The 18,891-nt window shown below is 49.5% G+C and overlaps 7 protein-coding genes across 7 annotated transcripts; 4 read left to right on the top strand and 3 right to left on the bottom strand.

Annotated features, from left to right (window-relative positions):
* Positions 1–338: 338 nt before the first annotated feature.
* On the top strand, positions 339–1,864 carry FIESC28_09634 (uncharacterized protein; the record flags this gene model as incomplete). The annotated part of the gene is made up of 2 exons (XM_031163770.1): positions 339–584; positions 650–1,864. 2 exons carry the CDS (start codon positions 339–341, stop codon positions 1,862–1,864), a joined length of 1,461 nt encoding a protein of 486 aa, XP_031012160.1.
* A 190-nt stretch (positions 1,865–2,054) lies between these two features.
* On the bottom strand, positions 2,055–6,321 carry FIESC28_09635 (uncharacterized protein; the record flags this gene model as incomplete). Its single annotated transcript, XM_031163771.1, has 3 exons — positions 2,055–2,655; positions 2,711–6,098; positions 6,150–6,321. 3 exons carry the CDS (start codon positions 6,319–6,321, stop codon positions 2,055–2,057), a joined length of 4,161 nt encoding a protein of 1,386 aa, XP_031012161.1.
* Positions 6,322–8,154: 1,833 nt separating this feature from the next.
* Positions 8,155–10,320, top strand: FIESC28_09636 (uncharacterized protein; the record flags this gene model as incomplete). The annotated part of the gene is made up of 1 exon (XM_031163772.1): positions 8,155–10,320. One exon carries the CDS (start codon positions 8,155–8,157, stop codon positions 10,318–10,320), a length of 2,166 nt encoding a protein of 721 aa, XP_031012162.1.
* Positions 10,321–11,021: 701 nt separating this feature from the next.
* On the bottom strand, positions 11,022–12,029 carry FIESC28_09637 (uncharacterized protein; the record flags this gene model as incomplete). The annotated part of the gene is made up of 1 exon (XM_031163773.1): positions 11,022–12,029. The coding sequence occupies one exon, from the start codon at positions 12,027–12,029 to the stop codon at positions 11,022–11,024; it is 1,008 nt and encodes a 335-aa protein (XP_031012163.1).
* Positions 12,030–12,645: 616 nt separating this feature from the next.
* On the top strand, positions 12,646–16,396 carry FIESC28_09638 (uncharacterized protein; the record flags this gene model as incomplete). The annotated part of the gene is made up of 6 exons (XM_031163774.1): positions 12,646–12,733; positions 12,789–12,914; positions 12,967–13,029; positions 13,080–13,666; positions 13,721–15,403; positions 15,458–16,396. The coding sequence occupies 6 exons, from the start codon at positions 12,646–12,648 to the stop codon at positions 16,394–16,396; spliced, it is 3,486 nt and encodes a 1,161-aa protein (XP_031012164.1).
* Positions 16,397–16,721: 325 nt separating this feature from the next.
* Positions 16,722–17,510, bottom strand: FIESC28_09639 (uncharacterized protein; the record flags this gene model as incomplete). The annotated part of the gene is made up of 3 exons (XM_031163775.1): positions 16,722–17,063; positions 17,116–17,399; positions 17,468–17,510. 3 exons carry the CDS (start codon positions 17,508–17,510, stop codon positions 16,722–16,724), a joined length of 669 nt encoding a protein of 222 aa, XP_031012165.1.
* Positions 17,511–17,905: 395 nt separating this feature from the next.
* On the top strand, positions 17,906–18,840 carry FIESC28_09640 (uncharacterized protein; the record flags this gene model as incomplete). Its single annotated transcript, XM_031163776.1, has 4 exons — positions 17,906–17,952; positions 18,010–18,404; positions 18,450–18,611; positions 18,662–18,840. The coding sequence occupies 4 exons, from the start codon at positions 17,906–17,908 to the stop codon at positions 18,838–18,840; spliced, it is 783 nt and encodes a 260-aa protein (XP_031012166.1).
* Positions 18,841–18,891: the final 51 nt, after the last annotated feature.

Raw genomic sequence — 18,891 nt, forward strand, 5'->3', positions numbered from 1 at the left:
CGACATTAGGGGACTTTTCATGCAGCAAACTGCCAGTTCAATGCCCCGCCCCCGCATCATGCCTCCAGGTTACAGCGCTAGAATATTCCAGTAAGGAGGTGCTGAGGTCTCCTATTTCTGGAGCAACAGGTACTTTCGCTAGCAATTAGTGAGACACTGTACAGTACCTGCTTACGTAGCTACTTTTATGCAAGCCATCTATCGTTACCATGACAGTTGGCGACGAAATCCAACCCAACTGCCTTTCCTATATCCACTCATGCGAATACCCCTGAAGAACAACTCAGTCTCCTGTCAAATCACACCAAACAGAATCACCATTTAATTGTTAATACAACATGGCAAACTACTTAAACGACCCCGCGCTCTATATCTACACCTCCCTTACTGCCGGCTCATCTCACATTGTTACGGCAACATCACGTCTCGAGACCATCTTACGCGCCAACCGCATCCCCTTCAAAGCTATCGATATCGCCGTCGACACGAAGGCTCGTTTGCTATGGGGCCGAAGAGCCGGTAAAGACTCGAATGGTCGCGCGAGGAAGCTCCCTGCCCTGATTCAGGAGGGCTGGGTTGTAGGCGTATGACAAACCTCCCCCTTGGTGTTACCACGGATCGCATAACTAATGCTTGTCGTTGTTTGCAGGATATTGTAGAAATCGAAGAATGGAACGAACGCAGCGAACTTAAGGAGCAGGTCAAGATTCATTTCGACGAATTCACCATTCCTTCGATACACGATAAGCTTCCCGATGACTCCTTAATGCGACCCGTCTACCCCATGCCCAACAAAGGCCCTGTTTCCCCTGCAGCCATTGCTATGAAATCTGCCGCCAGTGCCGCGGCTGCTGCCGCCGCCTCTCCGAAGCTCGCCCCTACTGCGCCTCCGCTACCCGCGACCAAGACGGCAACCCCTGGTGCAGCAAAGACTTCAACGGCATCGAAGGCGGAAGAGAAGGTCTTACCTGTCCGATCTGTCGCCGACGAAGCTGCGCAAAAGGCTAAAGAGCTTCGCCTGAAGGCTCTGCGAGAGAGAGTTCGCAAAGACAACGAAAAGAAAAAGGATGCAGCAAGCACAGAGGACTCAAAGGCAACCGAAGAGTCCACAAAGCCCGAGGAGACCCCTGTTCAGATCTCGATAGATAGCAAGATAAACGGGATCCAATCACCGACATCTGGATCGTGGGCTGAGACTGATGCAGCACGAGATGCTATTCAAAGCCCGACTAGTGGCACATGGAAGGATGGCAGCTCAGATTCCACCTCCGCCATGAAACGACCCAGTGTTGAGGTGAGCTCGGAAGAATCCAAGGCTATTGAAGCCAAGACGGCAATAAAGGAGGAGCCAGAGTTAGAAAAGAAGGCGGAGGTGTCGGATGACGAAGATGATTCAGAAGATGACACCGAGTCTGATTCCGAAGAGGACGAAGAGGAAGATAGTGACGAGGATAGTGACGATGAAGAGGATAGTGAAGAGGACGAAGAGAAAGTGAAGAAAGAGCTCGAGACAACCACGGCCACAGCTACGGACAAGGTTGAAGACGAGGTTAAAGAAGAGGCCGTTGAGGAGGCTAAAGAAGAAGAAAAGGCAGAGGTGAAGAAAGAGACAAAGAAGGAGTCGAAGAAGGACCCCAAGAAAGATACTAAGAAGGATGCCAAGAAAGATGCCAAGAAAGATGCCAAGAAATCTTCCAAGCACAGCAGCAAGGACACCAAGAAAGAGTCCAAGAAGAGCTCTAAAGACACCAAGAAGGATGCTAAGAAAGATTCCAAGGATCCGAAGAAAGAAGTAAAGAAGGACTCGAAGAAGGATTCTAAGAAAGACTCCAAAAAGGAATATAAGAAGGAGTCCAAGAAATAGTAGGGATGCAGAGTTAAATACCACCCAATCTTTCGGTGTCCTAGATGGGGAACAATAGTGTACAGAGTCTCCTTGAAACTCAACCAAGATACCATCCTGGCGTTAATACCAACATAAACACAAAATGCTCAATCTCCGCTCTACAGTTCAATATACCAGACTACATAGTGCCGTAATATTCCATCTCCAATTAATATAATCCATCGTCATCGCTGGCTGTTCCATCCTGAAAGCCCATGGGGGCCTTTCCTTTACCCTTGGGCTGACCATTCATGTCATCTACCTCATCCTCCTCATCAATCTCGTCGTCGCTGGTCAACGCAATTCCTTTCCCTTTGCCCCGAATAGATCCTGACGCGACTGCTTTCCCTTTACCCTTAGACGACGTTGATGCTCCTGACACAGCCCGTTGGACCAGCGGGGGCTTCTCATCCTTCTCTTTCTCCTTGACTCCCTCAAAGGTGGCCCTGACATGTTCGTAATGGGCCAATTCGCCAGCGCTCACACTAGGAACAAGCTCATCATTAGCAGCAAGGAAGTCTTGCTCTTGGACCATGACAGCGATGTCCTCAGGTGTGGCATAATGGTCAAAATAATAAGCTGTTGAAATGGGGTGGTGAGTTTCTGGATCCGCGTTGATGGCACGGATCTTGTTGTCCACTGCTGTAGCTTGCCGCGTGACAGCCTTGAGCATCGCATCACTGCAGAGCGCATAGAAATCGGCACCGGTATAGGTGAAAGGGAGTTTCTCTGCCACGGATGCGAGAGAAACAGATGGGTGGAGGGTGAATCTATAAGTAGGTTAGTTATCGTACTTTCGCTATATAGACGCATTCGCAAACTCACTTTCTGGTAAGAGCTTCTAGGATAGTTTGCTGCTTATCGTTGGTATCAGAGACACCCAGATACAGCATCTTATCGAAGCGACCAGGACGCAATAAGGCAGGATCCAAAAGATCCGGTCGGTTGGTTGCGCCAATGACAAAGACACCACCGCCACCATCGTCTCCCATGCCATCCAGTTCTGCTAGAAGCTGGGAGACGATACGATCCATAACACCACCGCTGTCACCTTGATTGCCACGCTTTGGCGCAACTGAATCCAACTCATCAAAGAAGACGACGCAAGGTCGGGCATCTCGAGCACGCTGGAACACACGTCGGACGTTGGCTTCAGACTCTCCGATGTACATATTAAGCAGCTCAGGGCCCTTAACACTGAAGAAATTGAGACTGTATTCCGTAGCAATCGCCTTGGCCAGCAATGTCTTTCCAGTTCCGGGGGGACCGTAAAAGAGAATACCTGATCGCTTCTTCATGCCCTTCGCGAACAGTTCAGGTCGTTCAAGCGGCAGTTGAATAGTCTCTGTGACAGCCTCCTTGACGTTGTTGAGACCACCAACGTCGTCCCAGGTGACGTTGGGGATCTTTGGTGCGCCGATGGAGTCGGAAAAGTTCTTGCGCGCAGCTTCCACAGCAATCTCAAAGTCGCTCTTGGTCAGACAGCGGGCGAGGGGACCACCAGCAACCTGCACATCTCGCACTGTTATTATGGTACTCTCCTGCGAGTTCTTCGCTGATAGCTGTTCCAGTCGTGATTGTTGAGCAATAGATGCACGCTCGACCACATCCACTAGGTCACCAGCCACAAGTGCAGCAGTCTTCAGGGCAATTGAGTTGAGATCAATGGATGGTTCAAGACTGACACCCCTGTCACTGATGATAGACTTGAGAATGGATTCACGCTCAGCTTCATCAGGAGCGGTCATCTCCAACTCGTGCGTAAACAACGCCCGAACGCCATCAGGTACCTTATCGACATCACTCGTTGTAGCAATTAAAACTCGGGTATCTTCGAGAATCTCTTTGATTGTAGATTCAATACGATCAGCAGTGAGAGCCTCAACGTGTTGGACAAGAAGGGCACAGCAGTCGGAGCCACAACTCATAGCACGCTCCGCCCTTGTTCTGAGGAAACCCTCAGTCTTAACATCACTTCCACTGCCGCTTCCTTCGCTCAGGATATCGTAAGCATCGATGGTATACGTATGTAAACCCATATCGGAGCAAGCGCCTGACGCCAAAGTTGATTTTCCGATGTTTCGATGCGTGGAGGTTAACAGAATGGCAACCGGTGGCATCTTCAGATGAATTGCTCTTGCGCTCGTAGCAGCTGCAATTAACTCCCTCAACTGGCGTCTGAGAGGTGACACGTAGGGCAATTCGGGCTCTTGAATCGGGGCAGGTGTTGTCTCTGATGCCTTCTTGGGGGTTTTCTTGAGGCCCAGGTAATATTGCCATGTGCTTTGCTTGATGCCAGGAATCCGGCTTGTCTCGAAACCCGAACCGTGCATAGCAACAGACGAACTATCGATGCACGCGACCGATCCCCAGAAAGCCTCAGCACTTCCATCCTCGTCTTCGTCGGATTTCTGAATTTGAATATGTCCAACCTTGAACCAAGCAACGCTGTCGAATGTCGAAGGCTGTTTTCCAGTTTCCTGGCCGCCGGCAGTAAGCGCCATCACGTCGTCCACCTCAGAACCTCCAGCGCCAGGCATCTCTTGCAGCGTACGGCCAAGCTCGGCGTCAACTGGGACAGCAATAAGATCTCCACTCCGAACTAGACGGATCTTCTGGGCAAAGTATCGCTTCAGGCCACCCAACACAGCGGTTTGGAAGGCTCGTTCTGCGGAGATAGGGGTTCTGATGTGGTGAATGGTGATGTCTCGAGCATAAGGAGGCCGAGCAGCGCTGGTAAACCTAGGGATCGTTCCCTTTCCTTGATATGACGATTTCTTCAGAGGCGCAAGACGGAGATAAGGTGTGTCGTCGAGATTGGCCAAGAGGATGGGAGATGCATAAGCAGTAGGGCTAGCAGGCCGTTGGATTTGCGACTCAAAGAAGGATAGCCTTCGCTCGCCGTGTTTGGCACTTGGTATCCTCGTCATGGGTCGCTGCGAATAACCCTCGGGAAGTCCATAAACTCGGACAGGGCGCCACTTGGCGGGTTCAGGCTCGGCTTGCCCAAAGCTCCCCAGGCCAAAGGCACCAAAGCCATTCGTGGGAGGCTCTTCAGCAGCTTCTATCCTAACCCAATCACCAGAGAAGCACCCAATGCGACTCAGGGATGTCACATCGACGTAGATGCGCGCTTCCTCGTCGTCCTCCACTGATGGCTTGGGGTGCAAAATATCTGTCGGAATTTGCTCCATCAGACCCTGAGCTTTGAAGAGGCGGCCACGGGGTCTATCTGGTCGAGCAGTAGTCGCAGTGAAATTGGAGAAGACAGAGCCGGGTGTTGTGATTCCATTCGTCTTCCTGCCGCGAAGGGTTCCAACGGTCATGGGCGTTCCAGGCTGTAATGTCGATACACCACTGGCATTGGTTGTTGGGAGAGTAGGCGCTTGCAGGGAGATCATGTCGTCCATGGAGTCGTCCGATAGCTCGTCTTCATTTTCAAAGTCTGACAGATCTAGTTCTGTTTCGGTGGCGGACTCCATGTCTTCCGTTATCATTCCTGACTTGTCGCGATCCTCAGCTGCAGAATAGAACTGATCTGTGCTAGTATCGTCCTCATCCTCGGCTACGCCATTGAGTTGTTGGCTGGTGGTCATTGAAGCGACACGGCGAATCTGCTTGGTATGGACACGGCCGCGCATAAGAATGATTTTGGTCGATTCCGTTAACACACCTTGAGCAACAGGCTCGCACAGCATGATCTTTCCGGGATTTGGAGGGACATGAGTAAATGGGTGTGGTGGCAGAGGAAGCGGGAATAGATCACCAGCATGGACAACCTTGAGACTCCTCAAAGCAGCCCTAAGAGAAGTCACAAGCCGCTCGTCAGGTGTCGCATCGACGCTCTTCTCCTTGGAGCTTGCGGGATGGTCTCGGTAGAATGTACCTTCACCATTCTCTAGTCGTTTGGTCAATTCGCTCTCCAAGCTCACGAAAACAGTTTCGAGAGGTACAGGCGCAACATCGAGGACCAGAATCTCAATTCCACCACGGCTATGGCTTGATAGCTTGGATGGCGCAACTTGCTGCAAAGTGACAGCGAAGCTCTGTAAAGCAGCGGAAGACGGCGAGAAACGGACGGTGGACGGGGCAATGGCGGAAGACTCTATAATCGGTACGATGGACCACGGGCTATCGATAGGGCTCGCGTTCGGTTGCCATGGAGCGATCGCAATGTGGTGGACGTCTTCGGTGGCACCTTGGTAGAGTTGAGCTGAGGTTTTGTTCTAGTATACACTCGCATTGAATGGTGCGCTCGACTTACCGTTAGCTAGGTGAGGGAAGAGGTCGCGGAAGATGTCTTCGGACACAATGCCGACATCGCTCTTGATATGATCGTCGAGCACGAGTTTGGCATTAATGGCCGGCTTGTCTTGACGACGTCTGCGATTCCGTCGCTTGATTGTGGTAGAAACCTGCTGCGAAGACGATGCCATTTCGCTTACAGTTAAAGCTTGGGGAGATGACGGTAGATGGCGGTCGAGGAGGACACAGGTACGGATGGAAGCTCGAGTCGCAAGCGCGGGGATCACTGCATCGCTCTGGGCAGCTTTCCAATGGCAGAATCGCAGATACTAAGCAGACAAGCAAAAGGCAAAGAGTCGCGTGTAGACAATTGTATAGAAAACAAAAACAGAACCGCGAGGAGATGAAAGTATCTGGAGGTTAGGAATACCTCAGAAATTGAGTGGCTTCCCTTTCCCTTGTCGTTCGGCAGCGGCTCAGGGCGACCGAAGAGCCAGTGGCCTGCCTCGGCTTCTGAGTTGGGGTAAGGTTAGTAAGTGGTAAGTGCGACACGGGGTCGCTACCGCCCCGAGGTACGTACCCATACCGAGTTGACCGTGAACTCCTCCGCGTTCGGGGAAGCGAAGCTCAATCCGCTCAGTCCGGCTAAGGTATTAGATATAGATTTTTTATTGGAGAGTATTTACTCACTGAATTATGAATTGAATGATATTTATCTCCTTCTTTCTCATTGAGGCTTTAATTGATATCTCAATGCAGCTATAGGTATGTTTTATAGACCATCTTGATATTTTAGCACTCACTACTGTACCCAGTTGACCCGAGCGTATAGGTACAGTAGGTACAGTACTGTAAAAATGACAGACGGGTATCAGTCAGCGGTTCCAAGCTCCAAACTCCAGACTGGGGTAACAAAGCCAAGTCTCGGGTTGGTCAACGAGTGGCGAGACCCTGGTACAGAAGATAACCTAGACCTCCATGACATTTGGAGAAACGAAACACAAGATCAACGTTTGTACATTACAGCTGAATGCCACAAAACATGGTGTCTCGAAGCAGGGCAGTGTAATGCAAATCAAGGGTTAGCATTCATCAATTAGACACCCACAGAGATAGTGTGTGTTTCTGGCTGAAACCTCTGATTCAACCACCAACTTTCTAAGCATCATATTGTGGATGCAATCAAGATAATCGAATCCGTTTCTGTTTGCAAAAAGAATCTGTCCAAGCCACTAACACACACCCCAATTGTCATAGACATCCATCCGTCAGCTCTCTTGGCCGTTGGCAGTGCGGATTCAATACTATTGCAGCAAGATCAACATGAAAGACAGCTGAAATTAAGCCTTTGACCCCCTTTTGACAAATTAACAAGCAACCTTCACATGCTTTTAAGCAAGGATCATCGCCCATTAAAGTCGCGTTCCCGCCACAAATCCGGCTGTCTGGCCAAAAACTCTACAACGAGACTTTCCCATGACGCAACGCCTATCTCAGTGACCATTCAGAGCTGATTGCCCTGTCATCTCCATCCGCTGAGTTCTTGAAATAATAACGCCGACCAGCCTTCTTTTGTAACTTTTTAAAACGGTTCTGCTTTTCCATTATAAACAAAATAGACGGCCAAGATTCGGTCTAGACTTTTCAATCATACTTACAACCTTTTTATCACGCCAGATTCTTATACACCGCATCGCAAACGAGAACAACATCACCAATCGGTCTGTCCACTGAATGAGTTGTTGGGCGTATTTCGGCTGATCCGATCTTGTTATGATCCCACTCCCCTCCCCCGATCCTTGATACTCTTTTGCATTGGCGATCTACGGTCTGGATTTATATTCTTATCGGCCCCTGTCAGACATGCGCATATTCCCTGCACGGTAGTTTTTCCTTTGCGACACCCATATAGAGACGCAGCAGTCGTTCTTATTTATTTCATCGACTCGCTCCCGAAATATACTCATCGGGCATTCGTTTTGCATTATCATTGGCCAAGAGAGCCAATCCTCGACATCAGTACCATGGCACAACAATCCCAAGGCTCGTCCACCGCGACACAAGAGCACCATCCCCGAGTCCTCGGCAGGAAATTGGCCGAAACAGCCGTTCAATTCTCACAACAGGCCGAAAAGCTCTCTCATCAACATCCAGCATACAATTCTGGCGTCGCTATAGAAGCGCAATTTGTCACGCCTCACGATCCTGTTATCGTTACTTCAGATGGCAATCGACTCCCTGGCGTGCCCTTGCAAGAAGCGCACAAGCTCAACGTGCTCCGCGAAGAACTTGAAGGCGAACCTGAAAGTGTCGAGATCAAGGAGGGTGACGAGACCAAGGAGAAGATATCCAACGTCGAAAATGCGGAGCCTGAGCAGAAGAAAGTTGTCCAGGTACCTTCTGAACACAACGGCGCATCCCTCCAAAAGTCAAGCAGCGTCAATAGCACACTGCGAAGACAAACTCCTCCGTCTCACACAAATCCTCTCTTCCCTCCATTGCCACTATATGGGCCTCCCAATGTACTGCGCAACTTACAATGCTTGTTCTTTCGAATCAGCGCATTCTTCCTTAGCCTGGCGTTTCTTGGTGTTATCGTCCTGGGCTCATTGTTCACGACAATACCAATAGTTGTCAACAATATCTGGTATCGAGTCACCTTTCGCAACCCTGATGCTCAAAGGCCATTCTACGAGGAGGAGAAACGCAGAGCTCAAGCGAGACGGGAGCAGGAGCAAGCCTGGAAGCACAAGTCACCCAATGGATTGGATCGGGCGGAAACAGCTCAAGAGTTCCCGCCGACTGAGGGTGGTCCTGATCCGATCATTTGCGATGTCGCCTATTACGCACGTAGGGTTGGTCTTGACGTTGAGACTTTCGAGGTTCAAACCGAAGATGGATTCATAATCGACTTGTGGCATGTTTACGACCCGAAAGAGTATACTGAGTTGGAAGAGAGTTTGCGATCCGACCAAGGTCCCGAAGTGTTCCAGCGCCAGAGAAGAAAGTTCAAAGACCCATCGCAGAAGCCCAAATTTCCTGTGTTGCTCATGCATGGTCTACTACAAAGTTCAGGTGCCTACTGCTGTAACGATGACGAGTCTCTCGCCTTTTGGTTGTGTAAGTCTGGCTACGACGTGTGGCTCGGAAACAACCGTTGTGGCTTCAATCCCAAGCATGCGCTGCTTGAATACAATGACCCGAGGATGTGGTGTTGGAACATCAGACAAATGGGTGTTTTCGATCTACCGGCCTTGACATCGCGAGTCATCACAGAGACGGGTTTCGAGAAGATCGGTCTCATCTGCCACTCTCAAGGAACCACCCAAACCTTTGTCGCATTAGCCAAAGAGCAACGACCCGAACTTGGCGAGAAGCTGACGGTTTTCTGCGCTCTGGCTCCAGCTGCATACGCTGGCCCACTCATTGGCAAAATGTATTTCAAGTTCATGCGTATTATCTCACCAGGCCTATTCCGTCTCATGTTTGGCATCCATGCATTCATCCCCTTCATGATGCAGATGCACAAAATATTGGATCCGCGCCTGTACGGCTGGCTTGGCTACAAGGTATTCTCTTTTCTTTTTGATTGGACTGATGCGCGCTGGGACCGTGGCCTTCGCAATCGCATGTTCCAGTTCGCACCAGTTTACGTCAGCGCAGAGTCGATGCGATGGTGGCTTGGTCGAGAGTGCTTTGCCAAGCACAAGTGCATTTTGTCTACCAAAGAGATTGTCAGAGCTGAGGAGCATATGGATACCAAGGCTGATGAACGACCCGTGACACCAAGGACATCGTCAGCACTCGAGGCTCATCGAAAGCACCCCAAAGGTTCTACTGCGTGGTATAATGAACAAGCACCGCCCATGGCATTTTGGGTAGCTGGAAATGATGATCTTGTTGATGGCAAGAAGCTACTCCGGCGATTTGAGAAAGGTCGTGAACCCCACGTTGACCTGGTTCACAGCAAGGTTATTCCTGAGTATGAGCATCTGGACGTCATCTGGGCCATGGATGCAGTTGACCAGGTTTTCAAGGAAGTCAGAGAGGTGCTGTGGAAAACCTGTAATGCACGCGACATCTGTCGAGTCCCTGAGGGATGCGAGGCAGTGCAAGAACGAAAGCACAACGTGGCCATCAACGAGGAAGTGCTAGATGAGTCTCAGTCGAGTAGCAGCGGCGAATCATAAGACACATCGGAAAGGAAATATATACACGATTTAAATGAGACAACACACGCCATATAGAAGAGAAGGAAAAGAATACACAAGGTACAGGAAAGGAGTTGATTTTTGGGTTTATTTGGGTCAAAGTTATGTTTTAGATACCTCTTGCTGGCCTTGGACATCAACACTATCAGAATACCTCGGGCTGGGTTTCAAGTTTGGGCTGGTGTTGTTTCAAGGGCGTTGAGGTAAATGCGAAATGTTATATCCGTTAAAGTAAATGGGCATTTTATAGAAACAACAGTAATGCATGAGCCTCATACCACAACATAGTGACTGCGCACCTTTCGACGACCGGGCGTATTATGGACGTTGCATTTTCTTTCATACACTTGTACTGAAAAGGCTGATGCCAACCGAAGCCACGATCGTTCAGGTTCGAGAGGAAAGTGAAGGAAAAAAGATTTGATCATCTGGTACTAATCAATCGAGATTGTCAAAAAAAACCTGCAAGGGAATTACAGGAAGGTGATTGTTTGATCGAAAAATCAGAATTAATGACGAAGATGTAGAGTACCGGGTAGGCTAAATTATATCGTATGATACCTATTTATTTTACAGAAGTTTCGATAGTATAACACGGCTGTTGCTTCGCTCTTTCATATCGTGTCACCCATTTACTACGAGATCAACTCTCATAGCTCGTGCCTGTTCCTTTTCACTGATCACCCCATGCGCTCAGTCTCTTCCAGGAGCTTGTCAACGCTGAATCGCTCGTCACCGGCTGCGAACCAGTTCAGCAGCTTCTTTCGTTCCTCAGCTCTGTCATTACGCTCACCACTCGACTCAGCGTTCTCACCTTCCCATGCACCATAGAATCGCTGTAGAGACATAAGAAGCCACTTGGCATTCTCTGGTGTGACACCTCGGTCAGGGAGGACCTGGCCTTGCATCAGAACAAGACCTCGGTCATCGGCAAGATCCATGTGATGAGTGACGGTGGTATGGGGCTGCGCAAATTCGCCTCGGTTCTTGTACTCCGCGAGTTGGGTGAAGAGAACAGTGGTTGTCTTGGACTCAGCGTCAAATGTCCACTGTAGAAAGTGAATTTCGGCACCTTGCGCAGGGTGTGGCACGGGGAGAACGAATTGGGGGGCCTTTCGTGCAGCATCCTCCATGGTCTTGTATGTAGATGTAGGGATCACGGCGCAGAGATTCTGCTCAGATGAGGCATGTAGTAGACGCCAGACATTTGTAAGCTCCTGGTCAGGGAGCTGTCGCACCTTGGGGAGGTCGATGATGTCACCCAGTGTCTTGATAGCTGGCTTATCAGCGCCAGTTGGGGGACCCTTAGGAGGTGATGTGGGAGCATCGCGAGGATCTCTAGTAGGCTCGTCTTGTCCAGGAGGGTTGTCTGCGTTGGGCTGAATGATTGGAGTTTCGGGTGCTTGGGGAACGGTTCCCACAGGAATCTCAATAGTATTCTTACGACGTTCGGCATCGATCTTGTCGGCGTAGGCAGCCTTGAGCTGGTCAATGCTCTCGAGGCCTTCATTTTGGGCCTTCTTGGCGAGCTTCTCTTTGTACTTCTCGACGATAGCTTGCGAAGGTTGAGTTGTTGCGAGGAAACGGATATCGTGGACTTGAGCCCATCGTCGCTGGTTGATAGCTCGAGTAGTGCGTAGTGGAGTGGCGATAAGCCGACGGAGGGCTGGGATTCGTAGCGAAGCCATAATGGGAGGTCAATTGAGTCGATTGAGTCGATAGGATGACCGTTGAATGTATCGACCTAGCTTTGCTGATGGTATAATTTGGAGACGATGACGGAGAAAGATTCGATGCCTTTTAGCAAGGACAAGGGTCAGCCACTAAAATTCCGGGGGCTTGGGCCTGTCGTCACTGAACGTAGTGGGGCCGCGTTTAACGGAATGACGGGGGCACCTCCGACCTTGAATTTGGCCGGCTTCGGAGTTGTTCACTATCGGATGAATGATGACAAAGAGGATTGCAGCAATTGGACCAATCTGATGAGACTAATTAATATCTGAAAACTTGAGGAAACCTGCATATCAAATCTGGATCTCGGTTTTATAACGTCGCATCGCATTCTTTTTATTTAAGCAACGAACCTCATAGCATCAACTATCTACTAACCTAACATCAACTTGAACTACCCCGCCATAGACACCGCTTTTGGTGGGCATCGACTTTCTGCCATTTGCGCATCGCATCGCATCGCAAACTCGAGGGGCAAAGTCACTGCCTTTCTTGTTCAATTCATTCTATTTCTCAACTTTACACAGTCTCAGTCACGGCTCAGATACTAGAGAATATCTAACAGTGTTCATCATGGCCGACTTTAGGCAATGGGCTCTAGAATTCGTTCTCGCCGATAATGAGGGGCAACAGACTGCGATAGCTCAGAAAGCTGCGAATGGTATTTTAAAAACCACAGGTTTATGTTGGAGAATACACTCAACTAACTTGTTCAGAAATTCAGACTGCTCCTGCAAACACCAATCCGTTGGCACGATGGGTCGAGGCCGTGCAACCTTGGATGCCAGGAGGTGGCAATGAAGCCGAAAACGAGACACCAGACTGGACTGCCAGAGCTAAAGGTGAGAATCAATCTGTATTGCAATGCGTGACCTTCTGTGCTAATAGTAACAGCTCTGGAATTCTTGGCTCGGACTTTGGACTTTGTGGGCAAGGATGTTCTAAAACCCAGCCAAGGTAAGTTATAACTCACAAAGATATCCAAATCAAGTCTAACAGGAGTGCAGTAAAACTGCTAGTCAGCTTCTTTGGTGCCATGTTTGAGGTTGATCACAAAGCCGGTATCATGCCCTCAGCAACCGCTCTGTCTAGGATAGTCGTCATGAAGTCCTTCCAACGCCATATGGGACATGACATTATCCAAAAAGTCTGCTCTCTGAAGGATGACTTCCCCAGACAAGTGGCCAAGACAAGACTTGAGATTTACGAACTCATAAGACTGCTCATGACAACTCCTGGGGTGGCGAGCGATTTGCAGAACACACACGGTTCATCTTCTGGCTTCATGCTTGATTTGATACAACTTTGCCGAAACGAGCGAGATCCTGAATGTTTAATGGTGTGGTTTGACATACTCAGACTGTTTATGTCTGAATACAACGTTTCGCAAGATGTTTTGGAGGAGGTTTACGGAGTGTTCAAGCCATACTTCCCAATTTCACTCCCCAGAGCCTCACAGGTTGCAATTACTCCTGAAGAACTGAAGCTGCAGCTACGGAAATGTTTCTCAGCGACCAGGCTATTGGCCGACAAGGTCTTCACCTTCCTGCTGGGCAAGCTTGACCAGGGCGATGCTGTTACCGTGAATGTGAAGGTGAGTAAACACATCAATTCTTCTTAATTGAGAAACGAGAGCTAACTGTTCTAGATTGATATCCTGAAAACCATGCAAGCATGCTTGGACGAGTACAGCTACCCTCAGAAATCAATTGCCCCCTATGCCAGCCAAATCTGGGGCAGCCTCAAGTACGAGGTCCGAAATGGAGAGATCGAAGATACTATTTGGAGCACATTAGAAGTCCTCAAGTCTCTTACTCAAAGACTAACTGGCGACAACCTCCGCGACCATACGCTCACTGTCACACGAGACTGCGTCCCAGATCTTGCAACGACGATGTATGCCGCATCCGCTGGCCGGCTGATGATCAGCATCCTGAGCTCTAAACCGGGCGCGTTTGTATTGATGGCAGCTCCTATTCTCACACACATCAAGGAGAACCTGCGCCATCCCAAGGCACCTGTGCATAGCCAAGACCTCCACAAGGTTCTGCACGTCATATTAGAAACCCGACTCCTCCTCACGGACTCCAACATGACTGCCGAGGAGCGGGAAGACTTTGCTGCCATCGATGGATTCTTTAAATCTCTCTACAACGAAGTTTACAAGAGCGCAATCGGCCTTGGATCCAAACAAGATGCCTCGTATGACGATATTAAGGTCGCTTCCCAAGCAGTTCAGGGCGCTGGAGCTTTGATTTGCCAAAGACCCGCCAAGTCTTCGGATCCATCAAACACCGGTGCAAGCGCTACTTCTGAGCGTCTACTCCCCGAGGAGACATGTTCAGAGATTTGTGAATCTCTCTTTGCAATCCTCAAGGGATCAGGCCCAGAATACCCTCGATCAGCTGGCGGCGACGAACTCATCAATGAAACAGCCAAGGCACTCCAGCGGGCGGTGCGTTTATTCCCTCGCGGTTTCAACGGTCTTGTGGATGAAAGCATAGCTATAATTCGCACCGCTAGACAAAATTATGGGATAGTAGAGGTGGTTGAGACAGTCACGACTCTGGGAGGTCTGATTGCGTTCGTGGGCTCTTCTGAACTACCCGAAACACCTCGAGACGGATTTGACCATTTCGTTTACTCTGTCAGTGTATTTCTGTCAGAGCTTTTCGAAACAATCCAGTCACAGTCAGACCCTCAGATCTGGTGTGCTTTGGCAGCTACAGCTCAATCTATTATTCGCCATTTCAACGATGCTTGCCTGTCAAGCAGCCCTGACAAGAATCTCCCTATTGACGGAGAATCCCTACAGGCAATTGGCGCCGCTTACACTAACCTGAGTCAGCTTGGTGATGGGAAGCCAGTTGAGTCTTCTGTGGAATACCACAGCCGTGTCTCCCAGACTTCCTCCGTCGCAGAGATCAGGAACGAATTCCTACTAGTCACCCTATTTGTCGCAAGACAGCTTTATAGACGTGCAACCAAGGTTATCGATACGCACCCTCAGACAGGAAAGCAAGCTCTTAGCCTAAGCGACGATTTCGCCAGTGTCGACCAAACCACTGGACACCAGTATCTTCATCTTATTTCTACCCTAGCAGGTTTCGCCATCCATGAGTTCAGTGAAGCTCAACAGACATCACTCAAAGTCGAGAATTTTGCGATTACTCTATTCAGAGAGGATTATATTACAGTTCCCCAGACTCAAGCGGATGCACAGCCAGTGTTAGAAAACGGCTCATCCTGGGTTTGGTTAGCATCAGAGGCACCCAATGTTCTGACCCTCGGTGCGCTGCAAGCTTTGCAGCCATCGGCAGTAGCACGTCTGGTATGTTGACTCACCATACATCTTTTATCCTCTCGGCTGCTAACCTGGATCCAGTTCGATAACGGAGTCGCTCAGGAGTTGATCCTTAGTGGATTCGCTGCGGACACAAACTTTAGCAGACCAGTGACACTGTCGATCCTCACCATCTTAGCAAACAAATACAAGATAGAGGCTTTACCAAGTCTCGTGGCGGCTCTCGAACAACGCACACCGGCCTTGTTGACGACATCCGAGAACGAGAACTCTCGATTGGAGCAAATCACGTCTATCTATGCCCTCATGGCAGGAATGGTGCGACGATATAGTGGCAAAGAAGCCAAGGCATTGCTTGATGTGGTAAAGGACTCACCTAAAGATCCCCAATTGGGCGCTGAACTTGCACGCCGGCTTGAAATGATCGTGGCTCCTCAACAACCACTTACGAAGGAGAATTATGCGATCGTCAAGCCTCTCTGGACACAAAAGGTGTACTTTCAGCTAGTTAGCTCCATGCTGCAAGCCGCTACTGGAAAGGATGCCGACATCCAGGCTCAGCAAGCCAAAGCCAGCTATAGCACCGCTGTCCTGCTTATGGTCAAGCACATGAGCTTCGCTATTTACGAAGCCGACGCAGACAACATTCTCAGGATCTCCATCGCTGTCGCCCAGAACAGCGGCATGGGTCCTGAGACCAAGGCTGCCCTTGATGTGATCAAGAATATCCTCACAGAAGCTTCCGAGAAGGGCAAAGGCCATATCAGAAGCATCATCAAAATCTGCAGCAGCGTGTTCTCATACACACCCCAGTCCACAGAAAGCGTAGACATAGAGGGTGCTTGCGGAAAGCTCGCGCTGGAGATTGTGGGAAGTCTGCCACGCACTTACGACTCACAGCATTTGATACCGCATGCGCCTCAAGTGCAGCGACAATTGACATTAGTCTGTGGACACCGGGTGAGAGAAGTAAGGAAGACAGCACGGCTAGCTAGAGCGGCCTGGGCGGATCTCAAGTAAAGCAGTGGAATTTTCTAGATATAGACAATGTACCTTGGAATATCAGCATTAAGTCTTGTACCATTGGCAGAGAGCGGCTTAACAAAAAGAGGAACGATTGACATTCAAGTTTATACAGCTACACATCAACACGACAGCAAAATTCAATATGAACGACCCATACTGCAACATAATACTGGCCACAGCCTTAACAAGTGTGATAACAGTACGTATATAAATTCCTATAAACGCCGCCAATCTAGAATCCGCATCGTGGTTCGATGAATAGCACCTCCAACTACGCCTTGCTTTATCTGTTTTTCCGAATTGCTCGCCGCGTTATTCTCTAAGCGCCACGTCGCTTCGCTGCCTTGGTACCTGTCGCATCAGGGGTCTCAGATCCAGTAGCATTCGCGTTAGCCGCAAGGATAGCATCGAGGACATCAGGACTGGCATCCAACAGCTCCTTGGAAACAGTGACACGCTTGGGGTCCCTCTTTCCTATCACAGGAACCGCATTGGCGAGCATTGACTGGAAGGGAACGGCGACAAACTGACCAGTCTCGTCGAACCACTCGCTGAAAGGCTTAGAGACCTTGTATACGTTGGACTTGGAATTCTTATCGGTGACGGTAACGGTGAGGTTGTAGATGGGGACGTTCTTCTTGGTAGAGCTGGCAATAGAGACCTAAAGGATATATTAGAGGTATGCACATCAAGACCCAGAAACTTTGCCATACCTTCTCTCCCGAGGGTGAAGTTCCCTCGTAGATAGTATCCTTCTCCTTGAACATAATCCATAGTGTCATGGCAGTGTTGATCAAAGTGTAGAGTATAACAGCAGCAGCTGTGTAGTGTTTTGTCGCCTCATGGCCTAGCTTGTAATCCCAAGCGAAACAGGCGGCTGCGATACCGAATGCACTAAAACCGAGTGCGAGCCGGACATCAGTTAGGCTATGGGACTGTTCGACCTTGAGAGAGTTGAGGTAGTTGGGAATGGCATCATTGGATGTGTTCTTGAGGTCTGAATCGCAAAGAGCCACCGTGTCAGAAGCTTGCCATATAAGAAGGGTTCAAGCGATGGTAACTTACCAGCCAGGTTATAGACTGGAATCTTTTCGGCGGCGTTCGCCATGATGATTGATAAGTCTGAGTTGACTCAGACTAGAGAAGCGAATTGATGTGGAATGTTGTCAAGAAAGTAGCCGATCTTTAAGTGCATGAAGTATTGAAGCTCACTGTCATAGGGAAATCTAGTATCATGGGGCTGAGGCATGTGGATAGCTGTCCCTTCCTGACAAGAACTAACCCAGAAGGACCCCCAGTAAAGTGTGGCGGCTCCAGGGTCGTGAGTTCCATTAGGTAGTGGACAGCCACCAATGAAGAGCTCCGCCCACTTGTGGCGTCGGCCGCCTTGAATCGTGGCTATTTGGAGACGTTGAACCTCACATCTCCAACAGCTTCATCGTAACGCGACATCAGCTTCGCCATTCCTGCATTCTTAATCGCACGCCTTTGACTGTCGAAATCATGGCGCAAGTTCCGATTCAGACCCTTCATAGGGATCCTCAGTTATTGTACGGCAGTTCCCAATCGATCCGTCATCGACCCAATTCACTGACTTGAGCTCCCAGCTACTGGATCCTTATCCCCATTACCATCGTGATGGTCCTTACTGGTGTTTTACGTCACTATGCATCGGTTCTTATGGCATCTGCGCCTAAAAAGCAGGACGAAAAGACCATGCGCGAACAGCGCTCTCTTGCTCGCGGTGTAGCTCTTCGTTCCAACCACTATGTCCTCTCTCAGAAGGCTTTCGAGTCCCGACGTGATATTCTTACGACCAATTACGACGCTGGAACATATCTCAAGGAGCCCGACCGCAAGGGACAACCTCCTGCCAACCCCTTGTCCGACCCTAGCGCTATGGACGGCATGATGGGCATGATGAAGAACAACATGGCCATGATTATTCCCAACACTCTCATCATGAGCTGGATTAACGCTTTCTTCAGTGGTTATGTCATCAGTAAGTTAATTGGTTTGTTGCAACGACTTAAGCTAATGGTATTAGTGAAACTGCCTTTCCCAATCACCATCAAGTTCAAGAGTATGCTCCAGGCTGGAGTTCAGACCAGAGAGATGGATCCCCGATGGATGTCTAGCATTAGCTGGTACTTCCTCTGCATTTTTGGTCTTCAGTTTGTTTATGTCTTCCTCCTTGGTAGCGATAATGGTAAGTGACCTTCACAAAAGTCGATGTCGCCAATATCTAACCCAGAACAGCTGCTAGCCAAGTTGCCCAGCAAATGCAGGCCCAGCAGATGCCCAACCCCATGATGGGTGGCCCTGGCCAGGACCCTCACAAGCAGTTCGTTGCTGAGATTGAGAACTTGAATGTTGTTGAGCATTACTCTGTTTTGGACAACGTCGAGGAACGTCTTTTGGCGGGTATCAAATCGTAGATTCATAGAACGAGCAAATGTATATACGCCAAATACAATGCGGTGACATAT

Source organism: Fusarium coffeatum (genome assembly GCF_003316985.1).
Source record: "Fusarium coffeatum strain FIESC_28 chromosome Unknown BRIP53273_contig_254, whole genome shotgun sequence".
Classification (NCBI taxonomy): Eukaryota; Fungi; Ascomycota; class Sordariomycetes; order Hypocreales; family Nectriaceae; genus Fusarium; species Fusarium coffeatum.